Raw genomic sequence first — 27,312 nt, 5'->3', positions numbered from 1 at the left:
GGCGGCATACAATTTCATCAAACGGCAAACACGAAAGTTTCAAGTGACCTTCTGGGCGATAAGTTGTTCACCGGACCGCGATATTCCAATCTTTAACATATTACAGCTCATATTACTAGGAGTGATGATAGCCGGGGCTTAGCCAGACAAGGATGTAGGCCAGATCCATCTTCAAATCTCGGCCGTGTTCAAAATGTCTCACTCGTAATAATTGTGCAAAACACGGCCGACCGGGAATAACTACACATGCCAAATCCGAGATCAGTCCGAAGCAGTCAGCGTTCTGTTCTCGCATGCACTAATTGCTCTCGCCGCAAGATCAAATGCTCCAAAACTATTCCCTGCATCGCATGCGTGCGCCAGAACAAAGCTGCGCAATGTCAGCGAGAGCCTGTCGCTGTTGTTTCGAGGCGCTCGGTAGGGCGCTCCAGGGCATCGACAGCGCTAGATGACCCGCCACCTGTAATTGTCCCTGTCCAGGAAGCGGCCAGTCTCGCACAAGTGTCACCAACTTCGATCGATGAGGTCGCTACTGTTAACCCTACAGCTGGTAGCATAGCTACAAGCACCAATGAATTCCTACCGCACATTGATGAGCGAATGATCGAACAGCTTTTGGCTTCGCTATCGACGCCCGACACTAGGTTGACCAACGAAGCTGCTGCCATGCTGGAGTTTCTTACCCACGGACGGCGTAATATTCTCAACCAATTTATTGGACGAGAGTCTGTTTCCACGTCCATGACCCAGCCTGTTCAAAAGTGGGATACTTTCCTACCTGTCGGAGATGCCCGCTCACTGTTAGTGCTTCATGGCAAGTATTTGACCTGGATGCATAACACGGTTCATATGCCCACGTTTCTACGCGAGTTTGATGAGAATATTCTCAAAGTTGAGTGTGACAGAAATTGGATAGCTCTGTATTATGCTCTTCTCTCCGTAAGATGCGCGCCCTGCTGCCCAACGTGCAATTCTGACGCTCCACAAGCAAACGCTCTACCACCTCGACAGCGACTACCTGTCATCTCTACCCCAGCCAATAACCGGTGAGCTGCCTGGAAATCCACATTATACAAATGATTGACGTTTTGATATGCAAGTTGACAGCAAAGCGTCGCGAATCTTGTTTGACAGGAGCAGAGAGATGCTGTATAAAGCCGAGTTCATGGATAAGCATAAGCTGACCTCAGTTCAAACAATCTGTTTGCTGGTTCAGGTTGCTCATAATTTTGACAAGTCTGACCTTATTTGTGTTCTCGTTTCCGCTGCTATTCGCATCGCTCAATGCCTGAACCTCCATAGACTGGGATTCGATGACCCTGGTGCCGATGTCAATGAGGTCATCGACCGCGAAGTGCGAAAGCGAATTTGGTGGTTTCTCGTGCGGTACGACTGGCTACAGATCCCGTTCCAAAACACATGCCAGATTCATTATTCACAATTCAACACCCCGATGCCCGCCAACTGTCATGACGATGAAGAGCGCATGATAAAAGATGGCAAAATTGACGCGCAGCCGGCTGAGATCAGTACCATTACCACCTGGACGAATTGCCTTGCCCAAAGTAAGGTCAGTCACTTCGAACTAGCAGGACAAAGGCTGACGGTAATCTCACAGTGGCTATCGTTATGTGGAGACATCATGATCGCATGCTAAGAGTTGGCAACTCACAGGCTGGTGAGTTTGATAGAAAATATGATGAAGTCGTGCGAGCCGACGAGGAGATCAAGAGCCTGTATCTCTCATGGTCTGATACGTTACGAGACGTCAATACTACACCAAGCGACAATCTCGCAATCGATGGTCTGCCTACAGCCCTAATGCCAGCAATGCTTCTCATGAGTATCGCTCAGAAAGTCAGTAAATATTTACTATGTACCCGTATTTCTGACTGATAAAGTGTCAGATCTTTACTGTTCATCGCCAATTCCAACTATCATGCTTTCGCGACAGGCGATACGCGTTTTCTCAGGTAAGTAGTAAATACCCTCGATCACATTTTGGACGACCACTGACCCGCTGCAGTTGTCGTGTGTGACGATAGCAGAACGAAGCATCGAAGCATTCCAGAGATGGTCCGATTGTGTTGAGGCACGCATATGTCGCAGAATGTGGACTACGCTGTCGTACATGATCAGCTGCTCAATCACTCTCCTTCTTGCTTTACTCTTCAAGGCTCAGAATGCCCTCACGCATGACTGGGAGAGGCTACGAGCTTATGTCGAGTACGGTAAAGCGTTTATTGGTAAGGAAGCACAGGCGAGCTCGATCGCCAGGAGAGGAGTTCGGTTACTTGACGCGCTGATGGAGCTCGAGCGTACATCGAGGTTCTCATCGGACATTGAAGCGGATATTGGAGATACCATACGTCGCGTTGCATTAGCTGATGACGGCGGTGTTGAAGCCAATTCTGGTGAGGGTTATCAGATGGTCTTTCCGTACGGACAAGATCTTTGGGAGAGTCTGATGAGGGATCCTAATGAGGGTGAACAGATATGATATCCGATGTGGACTGGACTTGAATCGAACATCAGAAGTCTATTAATGCCGTGATCTTCTAGTGCTCGTCTTCTCGAAACTAAAGTTCCACGTCACCTTGTGAGTCCCCCCAACATCTGAGGACCCCATCCTTCCAACATGTTGCAGTACACTTGGCGTGATAGCGTACTTCTTCAGGTGATGGCTATCAGCGAAGCTTTCTATGAGCGAGTCGCCAGCAACAGCGTCGGACGCGGTGTTCAGGGCGGCGCCAAGCTCGTCCAGATGTTGCCGAGGAATCACTAGACCCTGTGCACAACACCCGTAATTCGGCATCTCATGAACGCCAGTTGGATACGGATTGACTGCAAGACGACCAGCGAGGAAGTACAGCAGGATAAAAGACGCCGCCCAGAATGTCAGGTGCGGTAGGGCCCAGATGGTGGACTTTGGGTGAAAGGTCTGGGATCTTCGTCGTGTGTCTATAGCCACTACCAGAAGGTAGAGCATCAAAACGATACAGTATACCGATATCGAATTGACGAGATACGTTGGCCATTCCTCAGCGTTCCAGCCCATGTATGTTTCGGAATAGAACAGTCGTAGGTACAGCCAGTTCTTTGCGTCTTCGGTTCGTTCGAGCTTGTCCAAGGCAGTGGATAGTCGACCTAGCCAATTGTGCGCAGCGATGATATCATCTTCTACCAAAGCGAAATACTCTGTTTGTTGCTCCTGGCAGGCTGTGATCAATGTAGCGTAGTCGCGGTGGACTCGGTCGTTTCGGGAGAGCTCATGGCTGTGATCTGACGCGACAATACGGTATCGTTTGGGAGCATCGACTTTCGAGGAGTTGCCGTACAAGAGAACTTGATCAGCCAGACGATCAAGCCATCGTTTCCCAAAAACTGGATGGGATGTTGGATCATCGTCTCCCAGTAGTATGACGATGTGTATCGACTGTCTCTGTTCGAGGCTGAGACCTTGGACAAGTGAGGCCACCGCTCTGGGTAAGAACTGCTCGCGTTCTCGCGTTACACTCGGTATGCCGACACATAAACGCTTACTCGAGTTTCGTGGTATTGCTTCGGTAACGTTGTTGAAATGGGGGAGTTTCGCTAGCTCTTCTACTGGGAAGTGTTCGGCAACGTCGAGTAGTTCATCAGCTTTCCGTTGACGAAAAGCACTGTATCGCGTCTCGTAGGCTCGGCTCGAATCATAAAAGAAAGAAGAAGGGTCGGAGAAGGTGTAGAGTCTGCAGAGTTGGAACAAAAAGACCCACAAACTAGCCAAGGAGGCGTATACGATAAAGAGCCGTCGGTTATGTCCTATCAGCATTGTGATCAATATACAACGTAGCCAAAATGCTATACATGTTGAATATCAGTTGACGGATCTGTACAATGTTCTTATGAGAAGCTTCGGAAATATCTTGACTGCCGACTTGGCATGGCACATATTTTGCTACGTGCGTCTAGCGGCGGCCGACATGTGGACTTGTTGGTCATGATCGACCATAGAAGACCACTTTTAAGCCTCGAAGCATCCCCGACCGAGGCAATACGAGCTTTTTTAGGCCAAAAAGTAACCATGAGTGTTTCAACATATCGTATGGTACTGTTTAATACACATGGGTAATGATCCTCTTGGGTTGTGTGGTGGACTCACATGAAGACACGGCTGAGATGTAGAAGTACCTCACATAGCAACTGTTCACTTGACTAAGAAGTCCATTTCTACTAGGCTTTTAGGAGTCCCATCCCTAGCAAAGATCATCCATCCCAAGTATCGTCCGAGCCCCATTTCATCTCTAATCTTGGCCGTCAGAGTCCTGCTACTAATGCCTCAAACGATAAAACATCAAGCTACATAGCAAAGCCACAGACCACGTGGATTTGTTTCAAGCTACCCAAGAATAATCGAAGGATTCGGGGTTTAAAACGCGGCATTAACTATACGATGTCTGGATGACGTCTGCTTCAGAGCCGTTGTGGCAGTGCAGCGGCCGCTAGTGACTGGTAGTTTGCGAAACGGACTTGCTGAGTAACAACTTCGGCCTCATATTGTCAGCCAACTCGGGGCGAGCAGTGGGATTTGTTTACGATAACTACTGCGATGAAACGCAAAGCATAGTCAGTACAACTCATGCGTTAACAGTCAGCAAGCTTTAAGGCTATGAAAAAAGGTTGTCTACAAACAACAGAGCGCGCAGATCTCAATCTCGGGCTCCACTATCATCGCCCTACAAGGCTGGCATCATCATCGCGTGGACCTTCGGGCAATTCTCAAATTTGATGATAAAGTGACAAAATGTTCACTGGTTACAAGCAAGCTTCCAGGCCACACATAAGAACACACGCTACTGCTTGATTCGTGAGCATGGTCGTTTGCTCCTGAGATTGAGTTTACGTATAGGATGGGAATCATCGCAACAACTAGACTCCAAGACAGGAACCCGACCCAGGCTAGTGGGACATAAAAAAACACACATAGTATCTGTAAATGAGAGTGAAATGACACCACTTTGCTCGTGAAGAATTTCTCAAACTGTCGATCTTGAGGCTGTGCGCAAGTTCGTCCAGTCTCGTCACTCCGAAAGGCGGCCGACCCGGTTAACACGGCTCAGCCGCACTTTCGGGCCATTTTCCCTAAGAGGATCTATGTAAGTATCTACCTTGTTGTTCATCATGGAACCTGATCTTTTAGCTCTCCGATATGCATCCCTGGTTGCTATCGGAATAAGTAACGATATTCCAGTCTCTACGCTCTGGGACAAGCCCGCCCGGGAGCAAGAAAGGTGAAGACTTTAGACGATAATGACAAAATAAATTTAGTACATAATACCCCTATCATAGGCTAAGCCACCTAAATATTCACGTCGCTTGGTGTCGAGATCCTATGTTCTCTAGCAAGCTCTCATTAAATCACACTCCAAACCAGAGCAAAAGCTTGCTTGTCCCCACACATAGTCCTCGGTGCAGTGACACTAAGCGTGATCTTGGTGTCCCTCTCAGCAGGAATGCCACTCCAAATAACCTGCTCCACGTTGTTGACATCATCAGGTCTATCGCCCAAGTTTCCAAATCTGCTCGGTGCATCACCAACAGCAACCTGGAGATTGATGTTGTTCTGCAAAGCGGCACCTGGAAGATCGGAGTACACCATAGTGACCTTCAACGTAACAGTCTCCGAGTCTGGCCCATCAGGCATAAGAAGGTCTCCTAGGGTGAGTGTCTTGGTGAACTCGTCTTGGTCATCCTCGTCAAGGACCTCAGCCTCCAAGTAGCCTTTGTTGGTAGTGATACCATTGAGAATGACGGAGTTGGCGAGATCAACACGGCCGAGACCCTGGGCTTCAAAACTGTTGCCCGTGTCCACAGCGCCGTTGACAAGCAAGGCTTTGAGCAACGCGGCGCTTGGGGAAGTGACTCCATCCTTCTGCAGTGACTCTCGAAGGACAGCAACACAACCTGCGACAAGCGGAGTAGCCATGCTAGTGCCCGAACTAAACGTCCAAGCAGGGTCACTTGAACGACCGTACGTGGCATTTGGCTGCGCAACTCTCGACATTGCCGACAGAATCATGGTACCTGGCGCAACGACATCAGGCTTGATGCGACGCTCGAGCGTAGGCCCCCGACTACTAAACCAAGAGATGCTGTTGGGGTTACCTTCAACAACTCCATCGGCCTTGAAGGCGTCGAAGCGGTTGTTCTTGGCTTTGCGACGGTTATCGCTTGACCCAACAGCAATGCAGTTCTTGGCCGCTGCTTGTGCGCCAATGTGGCCAAGATCAGTCTCCTCGCCACCGTCGTTACCAGCAGCGAAGCAAACTGTCATATCTTGATGATTAGAAACGAAAGTGTCGAGGTCTGTGCTTGCGTTGTTGTACTCAAGTTGACGAGCCCAGACGGGGCCCCAGGAGTTGGTATGGATGAAAGACTGGTGATCGAGCGCCTCTTTGAGTAGATCGCCGAGAGTCTTCTCAGATCGACCGAAGAGGCCACCGCGTCTGTCCAAGAGAGATTGGACAATGAGAGTCGCCTTTGGTGCAGTGCCTTGGATTGAACCGCCCATCTTTTCAGAGTGGCCGTCACCAAGGACAGACCCGCAAACATGTGTGCCATGCCCATCGGGGTCGTTGGTCTTGTCTGACCTGCCAATGGGGATGAGCTTCTTGACACGACCGGTGAAGGCGTCATGGGTCTTGTTCTCATCCCCAGTGTCAAAGCCAGTGTCAGCGACGGTGACTATCTGATTGGCTCCTTTGAAGACGGTGTTGGATCCACTGACGTCGGCATGAAGGATCTCACGTGCAACATTGTTGAAGAAGGTGAGCTTGTGTACCTCTTGAATAGACCCAACACTGTCAATCTTGGCGATCTCTTGCAGCTTGTCATTGTTGCCAGTCAGACGAATGACAGAGGCACCATCTCTGATAGTGATATCCTCAGGTGAGATGCCAAGAGAATCTTGAATGCGCTGGGAGATATCCTCAGCAGAGTCATCCGCACGATTCTGAAGGACGATATCAACAGTACGGCTTTCAGCCGCACCATCCTTAAGAGCTGGCTGGAGCTTTAGCTCTGGCTGCAGGGGCTTCGCATCCTTGACGAAAGCAAGGTCGCGCAGGGACTTGATGTCCGTGGGCTCATAGCGGCAGAGCCAAGTGTTGCCGCCGAGATATTCATGTAGCTCGACGTGGAGATCTTGGAGGGTTCTTTTCTCAGGCCTCTTGAGAGGGTCTTGGGTTTCGAGAACGATATAATTAGTGTTCTCGGGGAGATGATTGACTCTCATCTCATCCCCGCCAGGCTGCTCAGGGCCATCCGGGAGGGACGAGACGGAGAAAGCATTTCCATTGATGGTAGGGCCAGACATGGTGAAGGGGTTGAGTATAGGGGATTGAGGACAAGGATTGTGTGATGAGATATGTAAGTGTCACTGCGAAGAGTGATATGATTAAGCACAGGATGGGAGAGGTTCTTATAGCGACCTTGACGGACAACGGCAGTGATAATAGCGCCTCTTCTTCAGAAAACGGATGAACCCCTCTCAAGTTATATCTGCAAGGGGAAGCAAGAAAGCTTGAGACCTCAGTGACGAAAAGATTTAGGCGAGCTTTCTATCTTTTGTTACATCTTTAGACTACTTTATTCTGGCATCCTGTCTTGATGGTAGCCATTTTTATGGCTCTCTGAGGACGATGTCTCAAGGTGCGGCTGAAAGCAAGAATCGATCAGCCGATAACCTTTTCAGCCATACTGGCATCGTGTAATTGATACATTACTGTGTCGACTACTCAGGACTGCAGCATTGCTAAAACTCTTGCTCGTAATGGAGGTGGCGTGGGAGGGCAAGGGAGTCCAGGACCGTTATCCTACATGACAAAGAGATTTAGGCAAGCCTGGTGTATGTTAGAAGATTTTACGCTGAATAAATCTTGCACCCTGCTCTCACTTGGCAATCTTCTTGCTCTCGAGTGGGTAGTGACCTGTGACAATCATATGTGACAGGTGTATATCTTTGCATGAAGAGGCTTGCGGCTGAGCGTGGGTGATGAATGACTCCCTAATCCGGATAAACACGCTTCATATCCCGTACGTGGCTGGCTGAAATCTAAAAGATGGTGGTGGGGGTACCGAATCACAGTGAGATGTTCCAACGGAGCACCAAGTCCCGACACCCCTCACATCAAGCCCTAGACTTGTCTAGACTGTCGAATTAGAGATATCTTATGCATGTTTTACCATAAAAAGTGTAAATTAAGCTTAAACAGTTTGATGCGCTACAGCGTGAACGATAAGGAATGTGATAACAGTATTTGATAGTCCTTACTTCCGTTTTCTCACGGACATCAGACTGAGACGTGTGGCAAACTCGCTTACCGACTTGTCTGCTGTATTTCCTACTGGCTTGTAGAATTTTTATTTATTTACCCTCTTTCGTGAAATGCGACAGGTTGCACTGTTATCTGAGGCGCTAGGATCAGGGACAAAAGTGAGTCTGCCGACCCAGTGTCTGTTGACGGCGAATGAAGGTCTGCGATAAGATATCATTTACTTGCAAGAATTATTTTACAATCCTACAACTTCATGCAGAATTGATTGGAGCTAATGCCATTTTGATGACGAAGTACTTTTACAAAAGTGCACAGTCCATAGCAGGTACTAGTCGCAGGCGTCTGTTGGGGTATGGACATATCGCGAAGGAACTTCTAGAGAGTCATCAACCAAATAGAGAACGACGGATTTTGAAATGCTGTTGTTGGCATAATAGTCCAAGCTTCTTGAATTACCAAAAGCGTTTCACAAAAATGTTCTATCCTACGTAGAAGTCGAAAGCGCCCCCATCGTGACTGTTGAGCAAGCAGCGTCGTAGACAGAAGGCTTCACAAAGTCGACACGAGGCTTCGTGCTCTTACCCAGTTCAATCAAGGTCTTACGGCTGGAATCAAATTTAGGCCACCCAAGCTTGCTCAAACCAGACCAAGGATCATCGCTGAATGAGTACCAAGCATGCTGCATGATCTTGGTGAGCTTTTTCTGGTCCGCCGATGGCTCAATGCCACTGACATCGCCAGATGCGCCGAAGATCATGTGCAGATCAACTCCATGGTACGCGCCACTCGTAGGGAACAATCTCGTATTATCCCAGTCTGCCAGATACCGGTACGCCCATGATGGTGTATTGTGATCTCGTCGCGCCTTGGCCTGGTACGATACGGGACAGGTGAATGACTCGAGAAGAAACGATTTGACTTGGGCGTCGGTAGGAACAACTCCATTTCCGTAGGCGGGAATACGGTAGTATCCGTCTTCGTTATTGTTATTGCCAAACAGAATGGGGACTTTGACAAAGTTTCCGCTCTTGGTTCGACTGACGTAGTCTGAAAAGACAATCTCGTTATCTGGCTTGGGGTAAAATGGAGGGATGGATCGAAGAACACTAGAGCTAGCAGCAGGCTTGATACTAGCAGCTGCCTTCTTGATATCCTCCCAGTCGACCTTGCGCATACAAGACATTACCTCGCTGGTAGTGTTGCATCCTACGGCTGCCACAACCGAAGCCCAGTTCTTCTCTTGGACAGCAGCGGAGTTAACAGGAAAACTAAAAGCGTTGCCTGATGGGGCGATGATCCCGTTGACAATTGGGTCCTTCTTGTAAGCGTACGTCCAGTAGTCAACAGCTACGCCGCCTGAAGATTGGCCGGCGATGGTGATCTTGGAAGGATTGCCTCCAAATCTCCAGATGTTATCGCGAACCCACTCGACAGCAGCTCGTTGATCGCGTAGACCTAAGTTCTGAGTCTCGCCAGGTGCGCCGGGAAAGCCAAAGATGTTGATACGGTAGTTGACGGTGATGACGATAATGTCCTCTGCGTCAGCAAAGTATTTGCCATTGTAGAAAGGACTGTCAGTGTTTCCGATAGCAAAGCCTGTATCACCAAATCAGTCTCGGTCTTGATGCACGACACGCTAGTAACTTACGTCCACCATAGAAGAAGACAAGCACGGGCTTGTTTGCTCTGGCAGAGTTGGGCGTGGCCTTGGACCAAATATTGAGTGTCAAACAGTCTTCACTCTGGGGAGTTCCGGCCGCGCTGGCAAAGTATGAAATAATCCGCTGGGCTTGGGGTGTCATATCAGGATAATCCACCTTCTTACTCGCCGTCAATGGACAGTCATATCCAAAACTCTTCGCCTCAAAAGGCTTCTTGGAGTAAGAGGTAATACGCTGAGGAGCCGCAAATCTCAACTTGTCCACCGGCGGTTTCGCATACGGAATACCCAGATATTCAACAACACAGGGCGAATTGTCTGCAACATGGCCAGTGATCGGTCCATTCGCCGTATCGACGGTGATATACTTGGATGGGTTGCATTTCGGCGTTGCAGCAGCCAGACCTGCCCAAAGGGCGAATGCAAAAGCCCAATTGACCGCGTACATGATGGAGGTGCAGTAGCGCAGGGGGTGACAGAAGGCAAAGTCACTGTCTCAAGTTGGGATGGGGAGATTTGGGAACTTTATTTAACCACTGGGACGCGCATCGGGGAAGTGCCCTGAATAGGAATCCACAAAGGATGTGACCAGGTCAGGATGAACTTAGCGGCCGACCTTTCCGGATCAACGGTTTGACAGGGGCACGGCCCGCAGACAATGGGATGAAGAATGAAGCCACAAGTTAATTCCTAGAGTAGTTTTTCTTTACAATGGAACATGGGAGAACTCTAATCGCATTATTCGCTCTTATTTCCGTGTTTTCGTCACCTCAATGGTTCGTGGCATGTCTCATCTTTCCAACCTCCGCAAAACAATACGCCGTGCCTCACCCCTGCATGAAATGACACCACCTACTGGTTGGTTCACCCCGGATCGCAGGCAAAAGGACCGTTCATCCTTTCTTCTTCGGAGATTGATTCTATTCCCTCACTACCAAGACAGGATGGTCGCTACGGAGTCTTTGTTGGCTCTGTCGTCATTCGATACCTACTCACTCTATTGAGCCGAAAATGCGGTTACACTTCCGTTGTCTCCGAAAGTAAGTCCTCGTGACTTTGGAGCCAACATACGATGGCCCGGCACTACTTGTAGCAGTACCGTTCTGCATCATATCGTGATGTGCCGGGTGACATAGGTCTATTGCACCATTGGCTGTGCCGCGCTGTTGGAACCGATGTCTGCGCAACTTTATATACTGGGGGTCCTCCTTGGCCCCTCTCCAAGTGCCACTCTAGCCCGTCCGTGGAGGGTGAAGCCACAAAAATGATTGACAGAGGTATGGGATTTCCCGCCGATGGCGTCGACAATCATGGCTGGAAGCTATACATCACATCCTTAGTGATGATCATCTCATCGGGGCTGTTTGTCGTTGCGAGATGTATTGCGCGGTACTCAATCCACAAGCTTGGATCAGATGATGTTGCCATTATTGTGTCTCTGGTAAGTTGTTCGACCTCCGGAGCAATGGTACCATCGCTAATTATCCAAGATATCATCTGTTCTTCTGTCGACGTACATACAGCTTGCGATACACCATGGCTACGGAATGCACAAAGCCGATCTCGAAAAGCCCGATCTTCGGATGGCGTTAAAGATGTTCTTTATCGCTCAGACACCATACAAGGCAACCGTCTGCCTCAACAAAGTCGCCGCTATTCTGTTATATCTACGATTATTTGTCACGAAATCGTTTCGTGTTTGGTCATTTGTGGTCTTGGGCGTCGTGGTGGGATACAGTATTGGTGGTATTGCTGCGACAATCTGGCAATGTGTTCCCATCAAAGGCGCATGGGACAAGTCAGTTGATGCCAAGTGCATCGACTCGAATAAGTTTTGGGTTGCTTACGCTGTCCTCAATATCTTGACCGACGTTATGGTGTTGGCCCTTCCCATTATGCCCATCATGCGGCTGCAGACCAGCAGACGGGAAAAACTGCTGCTCTGCTGCATCTTTCTGCTAGGTGGATTGTGAGTACAAGCCCTAATATCTCAAGACTAGGACTAACCAACTTCAAAGTGTCACCATCGCATCGATCCTCCGAGTAACGTCGGTCTCGAATTCTCTCAGGAATAAGAAAGACATGACATGGAACTTTATTGATCGCGGCGTGTGGACCCTCATCGAAGCTAACCTCGGCATCATCGCTGCCTGTCTGCCAGTGCTACGGCAACCCTTGGGCAAGATCTTCCCCCGCATTTTCGGATCAACCAAAAAGAGTTCCTTGTACTATACAGGGCCGGGTGGTCCCGCAAAGGGCTACAACCTGTCAGATATAGCTGCTCGAAGCCCTCGTCCAGGTATCTGGAAGAGCGACGCATCTAGATCTGAACAAATCATTTCTGTTGGTGGACCACAAACAGAAGCAAGTCGAGACAGCGACGAGCGTTGTATTATTGCTGATTCAGTCAAAGGGAGTGATTTCGGCAGTGAGCTGGCTACTCATAAGCCTGATCCAAGCAGATAGAAGCCACAAAAGTTTTTAATCGTATTTTCAAGTTCATATCAAGGCACGGTCATATACTACATTATCCTGGCCCAAAATCTGTTAACTCAATTTCCTGTCTATACTGCATCGATGTTCTCAACACTTTTACGTCAAACTCTCTACTTGGACTCATTTGGCGTGATGTCAAACTCAATGAGCTGATCAGTGCTATCAGTTGGCGAGTTGCTGCTCGAATCGATAGCAAGCCAGAGTCTATCCGATCTCCCAGAACAAGTGTAAAACGTGTAAAGTCTCCGCTAGTCGGCGTGCAGACTGGGTCGAAGATGCACTCAACGCCTAGCACAGGATCTGTGCTATCGGTAAGTGGTCTGCTCGCATGTATCCGTACTGGAGCTGCTCATTTCTTTCTTTCAGGGCTGTTAGCCGACGATCGAGACGTGGTTATTGCAATAGTTCAGAAACTAGCAAAACGCCACTACGACGCTTCAAGTCAATAGCGCGACAGTGAGAAGAACCGTCCAAGAATTTTGGAACTAAGATTTTAGACCAAGAATAACCATAATCTTAACTCAATTACTGCATGATCAAACATGATGTAGTTTAAAACTTTACGCAAAAAATGATGAAGAACGTTGTCCCGCCTTCAGTAGATGAGCTCTAACTATTAATCATAGATTACAGCAGGTTCAATCTCAAAGTCAATAGTCTGCGTATCAGCAGTAGGATCATTACCCTCCCGTCCCATAACAAGAGCAATACCCGTTGTCAAACCAGAATACGCATAAAATCCCGTAAACGTCCCAGGCAGGGCCGAACAAATCGGGATCCTAGTAAGAGAGTCCTCCACGCACTGCCCAGCGGGAGCAGAGCACTTCAGCCTGCGATCGCGAGTCTGCTCACATGTGACCATAGCGATCCCGCCCATGACGTTGGTCTCGGTGCCGGGATCGCAGAGCTTGAGGAAGTGGATGTCGCTGTTGCTATCGCTATCGCTGTCTCTGACGCCGTATTGGAGACAAAGGTAGTTTCCATTGGCTATTTCTCTGACTTGGTTTGTGTCGGAGTCGATGGAGAATGCGAGGATTGGTGGGGAGCCTTCGAGGTTCCATCCCATTTCGTAATCTGTTGTTACATGGCCGCGGAGTTTTTGGCCGTAGACTTGCGTATCGGTAGCGATGACGTTGAATGTTGGGATTGGAACGAAGGTATCTGCGGTTGTGGTGGTGGCATCGGCTGTTGTTGTCTCCGCAGACGTAGTCACCGCAGTGGGTGTAGCCTCCTCGGTGGTCGTAGCATCTGTAGTGGCGGTCTCTGCAGTGCCAGTTGTCGCAAGCGTAGTTGACAAATCGACCGACACTGATGTTTCGGTGGTAGTGGCTGGCTCGGTAGTCTCAGTTGTAGTCTTATCATCAGCAGTAGACGTGAGACTGGTAGTAGTCGACAGATCGGCAGGAATAGAAGCCGTCGTTTCAGCTTCGACAGTCGTCGTTGGAGCAGTGGCAGAAATGGTCGAAGTAACAGTCTCGGCAGACACAACACCTGTATTAAATTAGAAACGATCTCCAAGCATCTTCCCAGAAAAAAACTCACTAGAACTGGCGGAAGGTCGAGGTTTGCAAACGCTAGCCATTGCAACATCAGTCACAAGACTAAACGCGAAAAGGGTGTTGAAGCGCATTTTCGTAGCGATAAAGAGTGACAAGAGTTGGATTGGAAGAGACGCTATAGATCAAAAGGAATCGTGGAAATGCGAAGGCGGATTAAACGGTAGTATTTACATGTTGTCAGGGGTTCATTTTCCCGCGCGACAGCTGGCTGATGAGGCTTGACGCTATTGACAGAGGCCCTCAGCTGGCTCAGTAGCCCGGGTACTAGCCCCATGTTAAAATTAATTTATCAATTGATGCTTCACGGCGGTCTAGAGTGCCAAGAACCTTGGACCAATCATAATTCTGTTCAAGTGACGAATAACGACACTAAAAAACATTCCATGACAAACAACTTGGCTGTCTGACTCTTCAAATGTAAGCTTCATTGACCCTATACCCGGTATGATTGATCGACAGTTTCATCTGTGGTGAATAAACTGATAATTAAGTCCAATACTAGGCTTACATAAATTATTGGTACGTAGATTGGTGGACTTAGACTTCTCGTCGTGTGATGCGAACAGGGAAGTCTTCAATCAGCCAAATTCCCTACACCACCAGTCAGTAGCCACAATGTCAAACCGGAGGAGACAGCTTACAGCGTTCATGATATGAAGAGGTCTTTCAGGTCGAGCCATACAAAAGTCAAATCGTCGCAACAACTGTCAGGCGTGATTAGTCACAAGCCTTACCATCATCAAACAGTCAAGACTCACCTCAACAAAGATCTTGTTCAGCTCAATAAATGCCACCGGTTTGCCCAGACACTGATACTTTCCGGTCGAGAACACAAGACTGACAACCTCAGCCATAGCTTCGTATTTCGCAGGATCCGCATTGATCCATCGCTCAGGTGAAAAGAGACTTGCATCTTGACCAAAGATCTCCTTGGAGTGATAAACAGCAAATGGCGACTGTCCGATCTGTGTACCTCCAGGAATGAACTTTCCGTCGATCTCATCGCCTTGAGGAGGAACCTGCTTGAACAGTGGCCCAGCTGCTGGGGCTTTGATCCTCAGACCTTCTTGGATGACGGCTTGAAGATAAGGGAGTTTTCTTGCTTCAGCATCGGTTATCGGAGATGAGATACTTCCGGCCTTGATTGCAGCGTCGATTTCGTTTCGAAGTTTGAGATACATGATTGGATTGCTTAGGAGGCTGAGCATGATGAGGCGGATCGTAGTTGCTGAGGTGTCACTTCCAGCGACGACGTTGAGAAGAGATTCCCTAGAAGCTTCTTCTTGTGTTAATCCGTGACGGATGAAAGATCCAAGCATGTCTGGACGCGACTCGGCACCTGGCGCAAATCGTTCCGCAACCTTCTTGTTTGCGACGCTGAAATTGTCAGCTTCCTACAGACTTTTGACACAGACAAGACTTACCCGATGAAAGCACCAAAGCCAAGTTTATCACTCTCCTTCGGCAACGCACCACTGAACAGTCGTGAATGCAGTAAGGACACTAGCGACGGGATATTGGCAATGAACAAGGTTACTGGGAAGTAGGACTTTGTGATCTTGATAAAATCAAAGACGTCATCATCTTGCTCAATGTATCCGAAGGGCTGACCGAAGGCAAGATCACTGATGACATCTAGAGTGAAGAACTGAATCTTTTGCGCAAAGTCCACTGGGCGGTAGTCTTCCTTTGTTGAGAGATACTTTGTTTCCAATAGGCTGATGAGTTTGGCGATATGTTCATCGATGGTGCGCTCGAGAGACTCATTTTCTTTACCAGAGTACTGGTTATAGAGTTAGGCTACATGTCACGGCAATAGGTCTGTTGGAGGACTTACACCAGCGGCCATCTTGTTGCGCAGCTTTGCATGGGCGTCATCATCTCTCATGGAGAAGAGGTTATCCTTTCCAGGCTCGAAACGAAGAGCATTATACCCTGTCCACTACATTTAGTTCATCGTTAAATCTCCCATCAACCAAAGCTGAACAGAGCTTACAAGGTCCTCTTGTATAAGCCGAGCGACTTGACATCATGCGCTTGAGCAGCTTGGGATCATCCGTGGCCAGCTCATTTGGCCCAATGCGCACGAGAGATCCTGAAAAAGAGTTAGCTACTCTTACTAAGTGCGAGATTTAGATCATACCGTATTTCTCATTGGCTTGTTGAATCGCATAAGGCTGAATTCCCTTGAAGGATTGTCTCACCATCCAAGCTTTGGAGAACCCCGCCCAAAACGGACCAGGAACATGTGATAGTCGGTACCAAGTGCGCAACGTGTCAGCTGCGAAGAGAACAACTAGCCCAAGGGCCGCTGTGGCAATGACGGCGCGAGGATGGTCGGCAACGCCTTGCCAGACATCGCGCAGGAACCCTGCAGAGGTATCGCCTTCAGCGCTCATCTTGAAGTGTGTTTGAGCAGTGCATCGACCCGTGATGAGCGTGCGAAGGAAGAGAAAGCATTTTGTTCAGGAGCAATTGACTAATCAGCCGACGACGCCGTTGAAGATTGAGATACCCTGTAACGGCGCCGGGCTTCACCGGACTTTGTCCAATCAGATCATGGTGATTTGAAGGCGCATGAACGCTACCGAGCTTGACGTTGATTAAAACCACTCATATCATGCAGTACAGCCCCTCTAACAAGTCCGTCAGTTTTCAGCATGCCAAATAGTTAGTGGAGCTGTACCACCAACAGCGGACCAAGACCCCTGAATAATATGACTCTGCACATCGATGGCGCATTCCGGAAGCCATCCCCGTCCAAATCAATTGGCGGAACATCAGTAACGCCACGGTACGGATCGAAAGAGCCCATCACGCTACACAAGGAACGGCCCGGCACAAAAAATAAAGAAAGAGGGGGCGTTCCTTTGAATCAATCCTCCGCGATCCACATCTTAATCACATTCTGGCCCCATCGACGATGGCACTTCAAGAGTCCCAGCACGAGGGCAACACTCCGCCCCCAGAGCCTGTTATCCAAATCCAAGATGCTATTGTAAGAAAGTCTAGGGTCCTATTTTTGTGCATGAGCGGGGTTTGATTGGACGTGCATAGGCTGCAGGTGACGACGACGATGCCGATTCCTCGATTGGCGAGGTAAGTTTCAATGACTCGCTTCTGCCATGGGTCACTTTACGCTTTGACGGAGCCTCATAATGACGTATTTTGATGATGCATAGGAAGTAGAGCCGTCGGTTGTTTCAATCTCATCTAGTATTTTGGCTTATCGACAGGAAAATGGTCGCAGCTATCATGCTTTGAGTAGTGGGAGTAAGATAATCTCGTGCCGACCGGGAGCAAAAAACTGACCAGTCATAGAATATGTCCTGCCGAATGACGAAGTAGGTTTGATCAACAGACTCAATACCGGATCGGGTATTTTGCATACTACATGTTACTGACTGAATGAAAGGAAGAGAATGAAAGATTGGGTATGTCAGAACTTGCAATTGTCAGAGCAATGCTGACATGACTAGACTTACAACACGAGCTTTACGTACGAACGCTCGACGGAGACCTCGCTCTATGTCCGAAAGCGAAAGGTGCGAATCGCGTTCTGGATATGGGAACAGGCACTGGCTCATGGGCGATTGACTACGGTAAGATCTTGTTGCAATACATGGAATAAAATCAGGCGCTAACATGTGTCCAGCTGATGCAAACCCTCAAGCAGAGGTAACAATGTCTTTGTCGCGCAGCTTGCTTGATCTTACTGACTTTGTAGGTCATCGGCGTTGACCTGAGCCCGATCCAACCAGCTCTGTACGCAAAGCTTTTAACACTCGACCGCGTGATAAAATACTGACATCCCTTCTCAGTGTCCCACCAAACGTTAGCTTCGAAATAGACGACCTCGAAAAAGAATGGACCTGGACCCAGAAATTTGACTTCATTTTTGCCCGCATGATGCTCGGCTGCTTCACTGACTTTCCGCAAATCATAAAAGTTGCCTTCGACAACCTCGAGCCCGGCGGTTATCTTGAACTCCAAGACATGTCCCTCCCGGCCCGCTCCGACGACGGAACCCTCCACTCCGAAAGCTACCTCTCCAAGTGGTGCAGATCCTGCTTCGAAGCTGGTCAGAATCTCGGTCGTCCCGTGTTTCCGACAACCGAGTATAAAAACTACCTCGCTGCCGCTGGGTTTGTCGACATCGTCGAGGTGCAGCAGAAGTGGCCGTCAAATCCGTGGCCCAGAGAAAGGAAGTTTAAGGAGCTGGGGGCGTGGGCCTGCGCGAATATCGCTGGCGGCTTAGATGGCTTGTCGTTGGCGTATTTCACGAGGGGGCTTGGGTGGTCGACTGAGGAGACGAGGGTGTTTTGTGCGCATGTGAGAAAGGACTTGCAGAACCCTAGGATTCATGCGTATTGGCCTATGTAAGTGCCGACTAAATCTGATTGGATGATGTGACACTGACTTTGGGATTAGCTACTTTGTCTATGGTAGAAAGCCACTGACTCCTGCAGGACCCCCGTAAGACTCGTTTCTCTTGAGATATGATAGAACGTGGCTTTTGTGCGTAGTTTAGCCACCGCCTCATCTGATGAAATTATGAAAGCCTATGAGAAGAAATTTGGTTCATTGAATGAGCTTACATGTCATGAGACTTGCTTGATAAGTGGAAAGGCAGTGATTATTATGCATGCATCTTGACGCTGGAGGCCAACCATTAATGACTACAGCCACTCATATCGTCTCGTGTAAACTATATACCTAGGCTGTAGAAGATGATAACTTCCCTTGCTTTTAATTTGCCGCCATTTTATTGGTTCCCAAGAGCGGTGATTGGTTGACGGCGTTAAGACATATTAGGTTCTTTGTGATCGTTATAAGCTCTCAGCCACAGCAGTCAATTACGAATAAGGATCATTAAAGCTAATTTAGCCCGAATGTCGAAGAAACGAACATATATCACCCGCAAACTGGCTCTTGAGTGAAGTATAAAAAGCCTGCCTCCTCCCCTTCTTTGAAGCATAGTGACCCAGCTCCTTAAACAACACATATTTGAAAACTCCAACTCTTCCCAGCCAACAAGTCTTAACCTCAAGACATTTACTCCACTATTGTCATCTAAAACCATGAAACCCTGAGACCAATATTGTAGGTTCATGCAAGCCTATACGTTGTCATAAACCAGGCCTAACGTTCAGCAGACAGCATTGGCCGCGACTATGAGACTTAAACTTGTTGCACTATCCGTCATCAGCTTGGCAGTAGCTGTAAATGCTGACCCCAACTACTTCGAAGACTGTCATATCTTCTGTTCCGTGGGCGAAATGGCTTGCTGCAGAAAACCTGGCGTGTCACCTCCATTTCCATCAATTGTTGCTGAGTGTAAGAAGGCTTACAAAAAGTGCTGGTCCAATTGCGTGGAGATTTGGAGGCAAGCAAACGCCGAGGGTGGTTTTTGATAGAAAAGTAATATCTTCTATGATACGGAAAACGGTTGTTGGGCGGAAGTACAAAAGATGATTCCATCATAGATAGACTTTCTATTGCTAGTCAAATGGATGGAATGCACAATGATCATATTTGTTGTGCCAGAAGTCACTTGCAACTGTCAGTACTCTTAGTGAGACCAGCCAGGCGTCAGCCTACCACATTATATGACGTGCTCTGATGCGGGAGGCCGACCACTTACCCCGCCGCATGATAAATTGGATGAGAAATGATGGTAAATAACTTCCACAGCCTTCAGAAACGTAAATCTCTAAAACAAATCATCTCATACGAACGAGAACAAGACGAGTACCTTGGCTACTCACAGCACAGAGTATCAAGAACTACGACATACACGCACCATAACAGCGATCTTCGAAATGAAGCCCCTCCATCTTCTTATTGCAATCACCTCTTTTTCGACGACCGCCGTCGCAGGTCCGATCGCTTACGGCGTTTGTCAGGCGGGATGTGCCTCTGTCGCGATGGCTTGCTATGCAGCTGGCGGTGCGACCTGGGGAGCTACCGCTGGAGCCACGGCCCCAGCTACAATTGCAGCGTGCAACAGCGCATTCGGAGTTTGTTCTGCTGCTTGCGCTCAAACGGCTTTGATCGCTCCCACGCCATGATCTTGGGGTTGGGCCAGGTCACTGGGGGGGGGTATTTCTTGTCGAGAAACCGCAGAGTGACAATATTGTTTTATGTTCCAGAGGGGATACCTGCTTTTATGATGGGATGGTAGGATCAGAATGGGAAGAAATACTCATATTGGGAGGAAGCCTGGGTTCCATCACTGTGTGCTAGGCGTTAAACAACTCATTACCGCTTATGGCAGGCCAACAGGCAGGCAGGCAGGCAGGCAGCAGCGTTCACAAGAATGTCACTCTATGTATGTTCTGATTATGACGTCGTGTGAATGAATGGGAGAATATGCTTGATTTGGGGATCAAGCCAAGACCTTAGTGCTTACCATGAAGTTTGCAGATTGGCCAGGTCTGTTGGGATTGAAACCCTCGAACCAGCGCTTAAGCTCGGATACGCACCCGCCGTGGTCCCCAGTTAAGACAAATATACGAGGAGAGCGACAATTGAAGATCGTCTCCGGGTTTGCAACTTAAAACTTAAAAGACTATGAATGAGATTCGGAGGAATTTCTTTAAGGCGTTAGCCTCATTCAACATTTTCTAGGGTTCCATCACCAAAGGATTTACCTGTATGTGAACTGCAACATCGTAAGCAGTGCTTTACCAACATGGCCTGAGCTGTCCAACAAAAACCTGGTGCCAACAATGGCCCCCAAATAACATCCTTTAATTTCCCCTCGCACCAACAGCCATCTCGCACTCCATTTCAACACACTGACTGACTTCTAATTTTGTCTTTTCTTCTGCCAGAAGAATCCCCTCCACAAATGAGTCGCAAATCTGTACATATGTCTTGACAAAGTGACATTCCAGCCCTATGTATTTAATCACAATGAGGTGGCCTGTTACAAGACTTGTCGTTGTCTCTTGTCTCACTTGGCTGTGCTACGCGGCAGAACTCGAAACGCGACAGAGCTCCAAGGGATCAGCACAATTACCAGCCAACGATGACTTCATTCGACGGTCGCTACTGTCCGGTAAGGAAATATCTTGAACATTCATCTCAGTAACTTACTCCAACGCGAAGTTGCTGTACTTAGGGACTATGTTTATATCGACGGCGGAGAGGTTAGTTCCGACCTCGACGAGTCACGTTCAACAGCCGGTAAAGCATCGCCAAGATCGATCCCGAGGGTAATACTAATATCGAGCAGTCAGCCTTACCCTTTCGCTTCCGCTCGATGAATCATGGACAAACGATACAGTCGCATTCACAGAAAGCGAGAAAGGACCATCGCCATATCTGAAACAACCGGCTCTTTGGGCTGATGAGGAACGATCAACGATCTACTCATGGGGCGGCCAAGGATCTTACAAGAATACCTCATCAGCTGGAGACCACCATTTATATGCCTTTGAGGCTGATGATGGCAAGGGAAGTTGGTCAACTCATGACCCTGAGGACGACACATTGTTCAGCTCTTTGTATCGAACGGTGAGAGGAGCCTACACCAGTTGTCACGGCGTTGGATACCATCTCGGTGGCTATGGCGAGAGAAGGACTGATGAGAGGTTCACCGACGGCAGTTATATTGAACGACCACTTGACGGGCTGCTGACCTACAATATGACGACCCAAAAATGGACAAACGAGTCCACAAAAGCACTGGACTATGCCACTTGGTCGGGTAGGGCAACATGTATACCTTCCATCGGTTCCTCAGGATTGTTGGTCTTCATGGGTGGCGCAAAGGTGAAGATGCCCGCCTTCAGAAACGCGTCAGAGCCAGTTTCCTTCACCAATATTACGATATTCGATCCTAGCTCCAAAGAGTGGTACTACCAACAAACTTCGGGCGTCTCTCCAGATCCTAGAGTTGACTTTTGTTCTGTCGGAGTACAGGGGCCGAACAATACATATGATATGTAGGCAGTCAAAACGGCCTTTGATATCCGGTCCAGCTGACCTGAAATAGATACATCTACGGAGGCTGGAACACGTGGAACGACAAGACAAAGGCCTACGGCGATGTGTGGGTCTTATCGCTTCCCGCCTTCAAGTGGTTCAAGGCGGACGTCGAAGGACCAAAACGTGGCATGCATGGATGTGCTCTTGTTGGAAAGCGTCAGATGCTAAGTATAGGTGGCAATAACTGGGGCAAAGACGAAGGTTGGAAGGACAAGGATCCTTGGACCCAGGGAATCGGCATTCTCGACTTGCCGAGATTGACTTGGTCTAGTGAGTATGATGCAGAAGCTGAGGATTATGAATCGCCCAAGGTTGTGAAAGACTGGTACCAGAGCGGGTATGTGTGCTGGTGTCCTTGCTATTCTACTTATTGACATGGACCAGGGATCAGTTTGAGTGGGACAACAGGGACGTAGAAAAGCTGTTCGGTAAGCTTTCACTCTATGTTGTTTGCTGACAATGTTCTTACTGACTAAAATAGCTTCGATGTCATCGACAGTACCAACGTCAACAGACGACCCCAAATCCGGTTCTTCCCCTAGTAACTCATCTCCAACACCAGTTGGGGCTATAGTAGGTGGTGTAGTCGGTGGAGTTGCTGCTATAGTGGCTGTTGTCGGTGTTTGGCTATGGGTACGTCGTCGGAAGAGAAATACCAACAAACATCTCTCTCAAAATAGCGGCGAAGGAACTACGGAACAGTGGGGCAAAGCTGAGCTTTCAGCCGAGAGTTCGAAGCAGAACGGGCTGCAAGAGTTGGAAAACTACCAGGCTCCTACCGAGCTGCCAGCAGTTACGCCACCTGCTTCGGAGAATACACGGACGGAGAGGCATGAGTTGGAAGGTTAGAAATTACTCGATAGCTATGGGCAGTACTACTACCTTTGCTGTTTTCCGTCCGACGTGAAATGAGAATTAATGAAACTGAACAGCTTGCTGTCTGCTAAGTAATGGTACTACTGATAAGAAATAAACTGATCAAGGTCGATGTAAGCATCAAACACCATAACCAATCGTCTCAAATCCTTGGCAGAGTCACGATGATTCTCCCCTTGCATCCTTCTTGCCTGGGCCTCCTTCTCCAAGAATCCCTTCAGGTCAGATAATTCCTTCTCGGTGAGCGGCGAATCATTGGCCTTCTTAAACAGAGACTTCACAGACTGAAGAACACTGTTGACATCTTGGCTACAGGCACAAGTGATAGAAGCAAGCTGGTCGTACAGCCCTGCTGCTAGCAATTGACAGTCTGTATCGTTGCTGTTATGCAGCAGCCTGATGGCTACCTCCAAGTTTTCGATTGCCTGTGTCTTGGTATCCAAAAGTGTCGCGAGTAAGTCTTGAAGTTGGGTTGCTAGGAGCTGGAAGTCTAGCTTAGGACTAAAGATCAATTTGTAGAACATTTCTTGTAAGCCAATCTGAGCCTGCGCCTCCGGGTCGTATGGCGGCAGATATCCGAGCACATGGTTCATTTGACGGTCTTGAAGGACTGCCCTTCGGTACTTGCGTCGAGACTGTCTGCTGGCAAGATTGTATTTGTGGATTTTGTTTACCTTAAGGTCCTCGCGGCTCTTGAGTTTGTCCTCATGCTTTATATAGCAAACCAAAGCTTGTATCTTGGCTGCTTCGGCCATTCCTTGGACCTCAATAGACCAGGCTTTTGGTGGCTGCTCCCCAGCAAGTATAGCACCAGTAAGATTCCAAAGCTCAGACGATAGACGATACGCCAAAGCCCTGTCGTGGCAAACGTAATGAGCGACGTAGCAGTAGTCCATGAGAACCAGGAGAACTTTCTCACCATCTGTCCTACTTCTTGTGATCTGCTGATTTGCATTCGCTTCCCCATATGCTCTCTCGTAATGACAAAGGAACACATCTTTTCTCAAGCTGCTTTTGTCATAATGCTGATAGTAGTCAAGCCAGACTTGTAGAACAACTGGGTCATAGGGCTTAAGCCTGCTAGACAGTGCCCTAGCCGAACAGAGACAGCTTATGCAAGCAACGTATTTGAGATCCTCTGATGCGATGTTCCGAAGGTGTTCCAAAGCCCGACCCATCTCGGTATTAGGACCTTCTGTGATCTGAGCGTACAACTTCCATAATTCCTCCAAAAGAAGCCTCATTAATAAACCTTCGGAGTCTTTGAAATAGCCAAGTTGAAATGAAAGCCCCCTCAAGACGCGACAAACGCTCCAGAGCGTAGGCAAGTCGCTGGGGGTAGTCCCATTCTCAATCACCTCAAGCTTGGTGAAGATTTTGGTCTTGAGAATACCGGTAGCTATGTTCTTCATTCTCTGAATACCCTCCTCCTTGATAGCTCTATTGGTATCGATTTCGTCAGGAAATGTGTCGAAATCAATGATATCCTTCTTCTTTTGGGGAAGTATTGAGATCTCCTGACAAAGGCTCAAGGCACGGCGCCATCTGCCACCAACAGCTGGTTTCTGTTCAAGACTTTTATTTTCTGTGCTGTTTGCATCTTGTACAGCACCATTGCCCTGTTGCACGCGTCGTGATGCTGAAGAATCAAAAAAGCCTTTAATGTACTTATCTAGTGACAAGAGTACTCGAATACGGCCGTCAAAGGGTTCTAATGGTAGCAAGCGAAGGGATCTGCTAACCAATGATCTGTTTATCGATCGAAGGAATTCGCCAATAGCTAATTCGTCTATATAGTCAGGGAAGTCAGGCAACTTCACTTTGATGATTTTTGACCTCGTTCGATTTCCACGGGCTTTTTTGGTGTTCGTTGCACAATCTCGCCAATTTTGTCTTATCTGGCGGCGGAATGCTCCTTCGCTACAAAGAAATGTTAGGACCGATATCATTTGCGCGGCAAATAATTGAAAGGGCCACTTACGGTGCGAAGAAATTATACGCCAACTCTAGTATCATCCTCGTCCGCTCCAAGCTGCAGCCATGATCCATGTATATGGTTCGGAAGACTGGGTGAATATCCTTCCACTCTTCTGGGGAATGAGTTGATTCTCCTGGGCGATTATGTGCCATTGCAGATCAAGCTTAAGTTTATACTAATACTTGAGCGTCGTAAAGTGATACTTTTGACTTTCTTCGATGAGACAACTGGGGAGTTTCTAAGGTAGCGAGACAAACAGTGGCCATCAGTTGAATGAAAGCGCACATTGCCTTGGTATACGAATCTCAGCCATAAGCAAGACGGTAGTACAAGAGCGGAGGTCATGCATGGCTTGGCCAGCTGACCAACCTCTACAGGAAACAAGGTGCCTGACCCAGACAAACCATTGGAGGTCACTAAGTGGTCAGTGGGGCCGGCCTTGATTGATTGGCTGATTGATTTGGTGTCTGTACGTCTTATTGGCAGCACTCTTTCAACGACTTTCAGAGGTAGTCAAGTAACTCTGTTATGGCTTGTATGGGAAAAACACTGCTAAACATAACATCAGCCGTCACTCATGCATTAAGACCTCAACAACCCGAATATTGCATGTGCAGAAGGCTCATGGTATCATCACTCAAGCCCAATAATGGAAGAGAATGGATATGCATAATGATTACGAGGTTAAAGTCAGAGGCTTGACACCAAACAGGTACACCAGTCGACCAATTCCTCTATAAATTCGAGGTCTGCCACCTCTGAAACCTGAACTTCTTTCTTCTACTTCTTCCAAGCTCTGCTAGAGTCTCCTCATCACCCACTGCTAGCATCCAGCCTTCCCCTACACAATGTTCTCCAACTCATCCCGTTCCTCTACCCATCGAGGAAAACACGGAAAGTCCTCCTCGTCCTCATCTTCATCCTCATCCCACAAGCGTTCCTCCAAGTCCGCAAGCAAGCCTAGCAACAGCGTTGTCAAAGCTGTTGAACAGGACATCTACCACCAAGAGAACACGTCTTTGTGGGAAGATGTCAAGGTCACCGAGGGGAACCCTAGCACCCTCGTCCTCGCTCTTGTGGCACCAGAGCAACACAAAGCTATGAGAAAGCTCATTGATGATAAGATGAAAAAGAAGAAAATTCGTAAGTTTATTCATAATTCTTTCTCTAGATTAACATCCAAGACTCGTCTCTATCCCACCTTGAGAGATGGCTTTGCCTTGACAATTACGATATAATGAACGACATTTCTGATTGGACTTCAGGATCATCTGTCGTAGTCACCACCCAAGACCAACTTCAGGACCACCTTGGAAGCGCTATGACCAACAGCGTCGCCGCGAAGAAGGCCTTCAAGACTTTGTACCTTCTTGTGAGCTCCACAGTTGCTGAGTTGACATACAACATCGAAGGCTTTGTCGACAAAGTCTTCATCAGGCCTTGCGGAGCTGGCGGTCGACCGGATGCACTTCGTATCGGAAGCTCCTCAACCTACTGCGGTGTCAAAACCTTCAATTGGGACGCTCGCCCTTCCCAGCTCCAGCAGAGTAACAAGGAGTTGACCCACCTCAATGGTTGCAACTTTGACCTTAGTGACTGTTCACAGGAAGACCTTCAGATTCTTCAGCAGCCCAGAGAGTCTCCTGATCTTTCACCTGAAGACAAATACAACACCATGCAGAGAGTTCAAGAGATGAGAGACATAGAAGTCAGTGAGAAAGCCAGGAATTCATCTAGTAGTTGTGCTGATGGCACAGAAGCGTGGTTCCAGAAGTGGAAGAGCTTCTTAGCTACAGTCATGGCGGCTGGTGCAGGCGCGGCTGGCATGACCAGCGGCTTCTGGATGAGTGCTGGTGGCATCTCGGTCAAAGGCCCTTTTGGACTCTATATGGCCGCTGGGTATGCTACAGTAGGTGGCTTCGGAGCCGTTGGTGCTGCTGGAGTCGGCTCAGCGGTTGCCGCTTACGGCATGGTATACTTTATTCCTTGGGATCGTGTTTGGGATCTCCTTCGAGCCAAACTTTGGCAGATTTGGGATAAGATCTGGGAAGTTCTCGTTTGGATCAAGGATAAGCTGGCCGAACTGGCAAGTACTGTTCTTACTAAAGTGTCGTTGGTTGTTCGGGGTGCTCCAAAGCCTGCTCGGCTTTCGATGTGATATGTTAACCTTCTGTTATTGGAACTATTTTTCCTTTCCTTCATTTCACCGTTGATTATGGTTCTATGTCTCGGTTGTTTCCTTGTTTTTATTTTCCCAGTTGGTCACTGATTATTCAGTTCCTCTTTTTGGCAACACCTACCAGATGCAAACATATACTCACTTCTAGGCTTCAGTTCCAGCTTTCTTCCTTACCTACGTTCGCTTTTGCCAACTTATCCTGTTTCTGTTTGCGAAATTCTCTGGCTTAAATAGGTTTACTACAAGACAGA

The 27,312-nt window shown here is 48.3% G+C and overlaps 11 protein-coding genes; 5 read left to right on the top strand and 6 right to left on the bottom strand.

Annotated features, from left to right (window-relative positions):
- Window positions 1–246: 246 nt before the first annotated feature.
- FFUJ_12640 (uncharacterized protein) lies at window positions 247–2,500 on the top strand (the record flags this gene model as incomplete). XM_023582270.1 has 6 exons in its annotated part: window positions 247–939; window positions 989–1,046; window positions 1,101–1,565; window positions 1,619–1,857; window positions 1,908–1,973; window positions 2,027–2,500. The coding sequence occupies 6 exons, from the start codon at window positions 247–249 to the stop codon at window positions 2,498–2,500; spliced, it is 1,995 nt and encodes a 664-aa protein (XP_023434826.1).
- Window positions 2,501–2,542: 42 nt separating this feature from the next.
- FFUJ_12639 (uncharacterized protein) lies at window positions 2,543–3,814 on the bottom strand (the record flags this gene model as incomplete). The annotated part of the gene is made up of 1 exon (XM_023582269.1): window positions 2,543–3,814. One exon carries the CDS (start codon window positions 3,812–3,814, stop codon window positions 2,543–2,545), a length of 1,272 nt encoding a protein of 423 aa, XP_023434825.1.
- A 1,581-nt stretch (window positions 3,815–5,395) lies between these two features.
- Window positions 5,396–7,357, bottom strand: FFUJ_12638 (uncharacterized protein; the record flags this gene model as incomplete). The annotated part of the gene is made up of 1 exon (XM_023582268.1): window positions 5,396–7,357. The coding sequence occupies one exon, from the start codon at window positions 7,355–7,357 to the stop codon at window positions 5,396–5,398; it is 1,962 nt and encodes a 653-aa protein (XP_023434824.1).
- A 1,445-nt stretch (window positions 7,358–8,802) lies between these two features.
- FFUJ_12637 (related to triacylglycerol lipase V precursor) lies at window positions 8,803–10,426 on the bottom strand (the record flags this gene model as incomplete). XM_023582267.1 has 2 exons in its annotated part: window positions 8,803–9,914; window positions 9,967–10,426. The coding sequence occupies 2 exons, from the start codon at window positions 10,424–10,426 to the stop codon at window positions 8,803–8,805; spliced, it is 1,572 nt and encodes a 523-aa protein (XP_023434823.1).
- An 816-nt stretch (window positions 10,427–11,242) lies between these two features.
- On the top strand, window positions 11,243–12,444 carry FFUJ_12636 (related to integral membrane protein; the record flags this gene model as incomplete). XM_023582266.1 has 3 exons in its annotated part: window positions 11,243–11,419; window positions 11,469–11,947; window positions 11,997–12,444. The coding sequence occupies 3 exons, from the start codon at window positions 11,243–11,245 to the stop codon at window positions 12,442–12,444; spliced, it is 1,104 nt and encodes a 367-aa protein (XP_023434822.1).
- A 646-nt stretch (window positions 12,445–13,090) lies between these two features.
- On the bottom strand, window positions 13,091–14,104 carry FFUJ_12635 (uncharacterized protein; the record flags this gene model as incomplete). XM_023582265.1 has 2 exons in its annotated part: window positions 13,091–13,965; window positions 14,017–14,104. The coding sequence occupies 2 exons, from the start codon at window positions 14,102–14,104 to the stop codon at window positions 13,091–13,093; spliced, it is 963 nt and encodes a 320-aa protein (XP_023434821.1).
- A 466-nt stretch (window positions 14,105–14,570) lies between these two features.
- Window positions 14,571–16,432, bottom strand: FFUJ_12634 (related to pisatin demethylase (cytochrome P450); the record flags this gene model as incomplete). XM_023582264.1 has 7 exons in its annotated part: window positions 14,571–14,624; window positions 14,675–14,737; window positions 14,792–15,410; window positions 15,458–15,816; window positions 15,871–15,968; window positions 16,030–16,128; window positions 16,177–16,432. The coding sequence occupies 7 exons, from the start codon at window positions 16,430–16,432 to the stop codon at window positions 14,571–14,573; spliced, it is 1,548 nt and encodes a 515-aa protein (XP_023434820.1).
- A 524-nt stretch (window positions 16,433–16,956) lies between these two features.
- On the top strand, window positions 16,957–18,513 carry FFUJ_12633 (related to methyltransferase; the record flags this gene model as incomplete). XM_023582263.1 has 10 exons in its annotated part: window positions 16,957–17,031; window positions 17,091–17,132; window positions 17,216–17,306; window positions 17,355–17,377; window positions 17,449–17,467; window positions 17,513–17,635; window positions 17,689–17,711; window positions 17,761–17,798; window positions 17,855–18,412; window positions 18,465–18,513. 10 exons carry the CDS (start codon window positions 16,957–16,959, stop codon window positions 18,511–18,513), a joined length of 1,041 nt encoding a protein of 346 aa, XP_023434819.1.
- Window positions 18,514–20,951: 2,438 nt separating this feature from the next.
- Window positions 20,952–22,877, top strand: FFUJ_12632 (uncharacterized protein; the record flags this gene model as incomplete). XM_023582262.1 has 6 exons in its annotated part: window positions 20,952–21,096; window positions 21,147–21,224; window positions 21,274–21,985; window positions 22,036–22,365; window positions 22,413–22,456; window positions 22,510–22,877. The coding sequence occupies 6 exons, from the start codon at window positions 20,952–20,954 to the stop codon at window positions 22,875–22,877; spliced, it is 1,677 nt and encodes a 558-aa protein (XP_023434818.1).
- A 107-nt stretch (window positions 22,878–22,984) lies between these two features.
- Window positions 22,985–25,034, bottom strand: FFUJ_12631 (uncharacterized protein; the record flags this gene model as incomplete). XM_023582260.1 has 2 exons in its annotated part: window positions 22,985–24,824; window positions 24,886–25,034. The coding sequence occupies 2 exons, from the start codon at window positions 25,032–25,034 to the stop codon at window positions 22,985–22,987; spliced, it is 1,989 nt and encodes a 662-aa protein (XP_023434817.1).
- Window positions 25,035–25,730: 696 nt separating this feature from the next.
- On the top strand, window positions 25,731–27,040 carry FFUJ_12630 (uncharacterized protein; the record flags this gene model as incomplete). XM_023582259.1 has 2 exons in its annotated part: window positions 25,731–26,025; window positions 26,067–27,040. The coding sequence occupies 2 exons, from the start codon at window positions 25,731–25,733 to the stop codon at window positions 27,038–27,040; spliced, it is 1,269 nt and encodes a 422-aa protein (XP_023434816.1).
- Window positions 27,041–27,312: the final 272 nt, after the last annotated feature.

The sequence above is a fragment of the Fusarium fujikuroi genome, chromosome FFUJ_chr08 (genome assembly GCF_900079805.1).
Source record: "Fusarium fujikuroi IMI 58289 draft genome, chromosome FFUJ_chr08".
NCBI lineage: Eukaryota > Fungi > Ascomycota > Sordariomycetes > Hypocreales > Nectriaceae > Fusarium > Fusarium fujikuroi.
The sequence above is the reverse complement of the archived record's forward strand: the minus strand, read 5'-3'. Positions and strand labels throughout refer to the sequence as shown.